Here is a 6,000-nt window from a genome sequence, read left to right as displayed (position 1 = left end):
CATTTATGTGGTACTTTAAATGTTGCAAAGCACTTTACACATACAATCTCACTTGATCCTCTTGACAATCTTGGGAAGTGTTATTGTCATTACTGTTTTACTGATGAAGAAACTGAGGCTAGTGGAGACAAATTTGTTCAGTCATACAAATAAGTGTCAAAAGCAGGATTCGAACTCATCTTCCTAATTCCAAGTACATCACTCTATCCATTATGACTCCCTACAAGAGATTGTGGTCAATAAAATTGAAAGGATTTGACAAATAGCTGGATCTAGAGTATAGGAGAGAGGGAATGGAGGGGAAAATATGCATTATTGAGGGATCGTACTAATTTGGGTCCATCCTTTATGTCCTGAGTACAATTTAGTTTGTCTGTTAAATTCTTATGACTTGAAAAAGCACAAAGAAGGTCCTTAAGAATAAGAAAAAGGAAAGGTACCTTTTAAGAGGATAGGGGTTGGAGAGAAAGAGGAAGCAGGCAGCTCTGGGGAACCAAGGGGCCACTGGAGCACACAGGGCACCCAGCAACAGATAGAGAAAGATGCCAAAGACACCTCATCTAAACCATATATTTGTGAATTTGGCCAATGATTGCCTTCAGAAAGTGAATAGAATAAGGCTGTATATATGATTCCAAAACAACTGGTCAATTAAAAAGAAAAGAAAATCCAGTGGGTCCTTTTTAAACCACTAGGTTGGCATTGCATACCAAAAACTTGCAATCTTGTTTTATTATATCAAAATTTCAGATTTCAATCAGATAAAATATCATTAAGGCAATCAGATATGGTGTCCTGTGTGTGGGACCTGGTGACATAGTGCACAGAGTGAAATGCATAGAGAACACTAGACATAGAGTCAGGAAAACCTGAGTTTGAATCCCGCCTCAGATATTTTAGCTATTTGACCCTGGACATGTCAGTTAACCTCTCTGCACCTCAGTTTCCTTTTCTATGAAATGAGAGTAATAATGACACCTATTTCCAAGGGTTGTTGGGAGAATCAAATGAAATAACATGGAAAGTGCTTTGGAAATTTTAAACCGTTACCAACTATAAACTTGAGGTCTCTTTCTCTATTACCTATGGACAAGGTATCTAGAGTTAGACTTTTTTTTTTAAATCGGCAAATTTAATTTGTGTTACTTAGGTTGCATCACATGGGACATATGTAGAGATGGCCTGAAGGAGCCATTACATGGAATTTGCACGAGAGATTCCTAGCCAACTTCCATGGACAAATATAGCAACACTGAAAGAGATTGTTGTCTAGAATAGACAAATCAATCCTCTTTTTAGTCGCTGAGACCAAGGAGCTTCCAACTCAGTGAACCTTGACAAAAGGATGTTTCTGATCTTTATCCCTTTCTACTTATATGATAAGACTCAGAACCCTTTAAGCCTCAACTTGAAGAGATGGAGAGGGGGTAGATTCTCCTCCCTCCTGCCTCTCAACCTGGAAACTGTGAATACATGGCATCTAAAACACATATCCTACTTAGATCATCCTGAGCCTGGGCTAGGAGTTGCCTCTTCTGGTTTGTTTTGTTTTGCTTTGGGGTTTTGAGGGTTTCTGTCTTTTCCTAAGTACAGGTGACTGAGCAGTCATCATGAAATGGTGATTTCTAATTCTGGAGGTATCTTTGTGAGTTCAAGAGCAAAGATCCTGGGTCCCTTGGTTGGAGCTGCCTAGTAGCAGGAGGAATATTCTGCAACTACAACGTCTTGAAGAAAATAACTGTGAACGGGAGGAGGAAGAATTTCAGGCTTTGACTGGGTTTACCAAAAGACACAGATGAGGAGGGAATTGTTTGCACAGTATAGAATTGGAATGAAATTAAAATTATTATTGAACAGTCCCACAAATGGTTTTGTGTTTGATGAAATTTCAACCTCCTGGGAGAGGAAAAAAATAACTCTCATACACCTTATCTGTATTGTATATCTCTATTCCCCCTTTGGGTGAGACCCTAAACATGAGGAAGATCTAAGCATTAAGTGATTCTTCCTGCAGCTCTGGAGCAGAGTGTGTAAAGAGCTAGAGAATTTGAAAAAGATAGCTTAACCTTTCATTTTAGTTGCTGAGATCTCCCAAGGCTGAACCTAGTATGTGTTCAGAGATAAGTTGTCAGACCTTAGTAGAAGGTACAGAAATCATACCCAGTCATAGTTCATTACTGTTAGGGTTTTTTGGTTTTGGATTTTTGGTTTTTTGGTGAGGCAATTGGGGTTAAGTGACTTGCCCAGGGTCACACAGCTAGTAAGTGTCAAGTGTCTGAGGCCGGATTTGAACTCAGGTCCTCCTGACTCCAGGGCTCTATCCACTGCACCATCTGGATGCCCCTATTGTTAGTTTTTAATAAAATAGACACACAAAAAAGTAGACTCACTAAAGACAGTCTTTTAAAAGGGATGACACGTTAGCTTATATCATGTATAAATCAGATTTAATAAAAATAATATTTATGATATCTCAGTGTCCAGTTCATCCAAACCTAGCTGCCAAATCTTAGGATCAATGTCACCAACTAAATAGGAACATTTTTTGATGCTCATATTTGATGGCAGGAATATTATGACTGATTTTTGTTTAATATATTTAAGGTTTTCAAAGTGCTTTTCATGTATTTTCCTCATTTGATCTCCCAAACAAGTGTATGATCTCCTGGATAATTATGTGAGGCTACTGGGAAAATAATCCTATTTGAAAGATGAAAGGGATACCAAGGTTCAAAGGTTAAGTGACTTCTCTATCACCACCCACATACCTACTAACTATCTGAGATGAGATTTGAACCTGGTTCTTCTTGGTGCCAAGTCCATCCATTAAGCCATGCTACTGAAAATATCAAAATTACCTCAAGTTTCTACTCTATGAGTTTAACCGATTTTATGCTGTATTAATTTTATGATTGAGTCGGCTTTTCCTCTGAGTTAATTTAAAATGACAAGTTTTTTTTTTTTATCATCCCCCCAATAGTAAATTGTCTGCCTTTGCCTGTCCTTATACTATTAAGGAGGGTCTTCTATTCCTCCCTAACAAACCTAGGCACCAGGGAATCTGCTAACTTAGATCTACTAACAATGTCTGCAAGATGTTGATGGGTCCCATAAAACAATTAACATGCCTTAATTGTCACTAGCCCATGTGAATACACTAGCCCACTTTTTAAAAATACTTCATCATGTTGTCCCTACTCCCATGATGCCGTCTACCCTATAACCAATCATATTGTCTTCCAGACCTACCCAACTCTGTTCTCTTCAAAACTATATTGAGTCTGGTGAGCTCTACCTCAGGGTCTTTGGTTATTGAGGAAGATCACTGACCCAATTTATTGGTTACTGTTAGCCTAACTAATAAATTGATCATGTTCAGACCATTGTCTCTCAGTTTACATTAATTTTCAAATGTAACCAAAACTACTAGTTGTGATTTTAAAAGTCTCATAAAGAATTTGATGCTGTCAAAAGCCCAAACAAAAGTATAAGGATAATGCTATACATAGCAAACTGACCAGTTCCCCACTTTCTTCCCTTTTCCCAGGTCTTTGTAGCCACTAACTTTTTGTTTTAAAGACAAACCTGTCTTTGGCTTTGTGGATGCCGTGAACACAGCATCCTTAGAGTATGTTCAGATTTCTTTATTTTCCTTTTTTTTTTTTTTTGGTGAGGAAGTTGGGGTTAAGTGACTTGCCCAGGGTCACATAGCTAGTAAGTGTGAAGTGTCTGAGGCAGGATTTGAACTCAGGTCCTCCTGAAGCCAGGGCTGGTGCTTTATCCACTGTGCCACCTAGCTGCCCCGTATTCTGATTTCTATAACCCTGTGTCCTTGCACTGTATGATTAGGTTTTTTTGCACCAAATTAATAGAAGGCATAATGATTATGAATGAATCCCAGCTAAAGATATCCTGAGATGTCCATTCTTTATTCTACTCCACAAATGACCTGCCTATTCACTAACTTCCTCATAGAGGCTTTTACTTCCTGGTTTCTCAGGGTATAAATCACAGGATTCAGCAATGGAAAGATGACAGTGTGAAAGAGGGCAACTACTTTATCTGCTGGGAAGGTCCTGAAAGGGCGGGTGTAAATAAAGATGGCAGGTCCAAACATTAGAAACACGATAATAACATGGGTGGTACAAGTGGACAAAGCTTTACTCTTCCCCTCAGAAGAAGATCCCCTAACCCGAAAAAGGATGACTGCATAGGATGTCAGCAAACCTAGGAAGCATAACAGGGTGAGCAGTCCACTGTTGGACACCATCAGGAGCTCTACTACAAAGGTGTCAGTGCATGCCAGCTTGATGACCTGTGGGACATCACAAAAGAAATTGTCCAGCTGGTTTGGGCCACAGAAAGGCAGGCGGACAATAAGAGCCACCTGCACAATGGAGTGAGCAAAACCTCCAACCCACAGAGCTAACAACAGCACATAGCAGACTTGGCGGTTCATGAGAGTTGCATAGTGTAAGGGTTGGCAGATTGCAATGTAGCGGTCAAAAGCCATCACCACAAGGAGGAACATCTCACCTGCTCCAAGAAAGTGCAAGAAGAAGAGTTGGGTGATGCATCCTTGATAAGAGATGGTCTTCTTCTCATACAAGAAATCTACCAACATCTTGGGAGCTACAATGAAAGAATAAGAAGCATCCAAGAAAGCCAGGTTGCCCAGGAAGAAATACAGAGGTGCTGTGAGAGCAGGATCTGATCTGATGGTGATGATAATGAGAAGATTCCCAGGAAGAACAATAATGTAGAATGAGAAGACTAATACAAAAACTAAAAGTTGAATTTCTGGAGATTGTGTTAGACCCAAAAGGGTGAATTCAGTCACTGTGCTGTTCTCCTGATCCATCTGCTCAACCTTAGGAATAGTGAAGAATAGAAAGCCATTAAAGTTATTTCAGACCCCTTCTATAATACTAGAGTTATTCAACAAGCCTTTTCACCACCTTGGTTCACAACCTCTTGGTAAATTCCTCTGTCCTTCATTTCCTAATAGCCAGTGTTAGAAACAGTGAGTTCACATTAGAAAGAGACCTATTTAGGAGTGATTCCCTAACAGAACTGCCCAAATGTGTAATAGTGTATCTTGGAAGATAATGACATATCATTCACTCACAGCTTTGAAGAAGATGGGCAAACACTTATTGGAGATGTAGAAAGGATTCCTCATTAGATACAAGTCAGCCTTGATGGCCTCTGAGGCTCATTCAAACTCTAAGATTCTGTGGTCACACCTAACACATACCTTTCCAGAATATGTCCTCTCTCACTGTTACTTCTTTATCCACTAACCAAGAAATTCATACCTAGAATGCCCATGTCCTGGCATTTAATCCTGCTGAGTAAAAGCTCCCAGCCAATTCTAAATTTGGCTTCCTTTTCAAATTTTAGTTTTTGCTGGTGCCTTTTTTCTATCGCTCAGTTGACATACCTAGATTCTGATGTCCTCTTCAGCCTCAGGTTCCATAATTGTATATTTAGGTCTTTTACTTCTTGCCTTAGACTACACTTTAATGTCTATAAATCAGACACTGACCATCTGCCTTTTACTAAACAAGAGGTTATAGATTAAAATCCTACTTTTCCTACTTGCTACCAATGTGATTAGGGGTATTTATTTAACCTCTCTTGTCTGAGGTTTCACTGTATGTAAAATAATGTGATCCAATTGCATGATTTTGAAGGTTTCTTCCTTTTCTAAATCCAATATTCTTAAAATGTCTTTTAAAAGAAACATAGAATAATAGGGAAAATGTTGAATTTAACAATAGAAGACCTGAGTCCAGCACATGTTAACTTTGATTTTATAGACAGGTGATATAGGGAAAATATAGCAGTAGGCAAGTAGGCATGTCTCTGTTTAAAATAATAACTACATCCTTAAATGCTGCTCTAATCAATGGGTTCTTTTTCATCTTGTATGTTTAGAATTTGAAATCATATTTCTTCTATAAAGCCTCTTTTGGGGGTTTAGAAAATAACTTAGTC

The 6,000-nt window shown here is 38.8% G+C and overlaps 1 protein-coding gene across 1 annotated transcript; it reads right to left on the bottom strand.

The window, feature by feature from the left end:
* Positions 1 to 3,928: 3,928 nt before the first annotated feature.
* Positions 3,929 to 4,861, bottom strand: LOC122743152 (olfactory receptor 4N5-like). Its single transcript, XM_043987915.1, has one exon. It carries the CDS (start codon positions 4,859 to 4,861, stop codon positions 3,929 to 3,931), a length of 933 nt encoding a protein of 310 aa, XP_043843850.1.
* Between the last annotated feature and the right edge of the window lie 1,139 nt (positions 4,862 to 6,000).

The sequence above is a fragment of the Dromiciops gliroides genome, chromosome 2, assembly GCF_019393635.1.
Source record: "Dromiciops gliroides isolate mDroGli1 chromosome 2, mDroGli1.pri, whole genome shotgun sequence".
NCBI classification, from domain to species: Eukaryota; Metazoa; Chordata; class Mammalia; order Microbiotheria; family Microbiotheriidae; genus Dromiciops; species Dromiciops gliroides.
The sequence above is the reverse complement of the archived record's forward strand: the minus strand, read 5'-3'. Positions and strand labels throughout refer to the sequence as shown.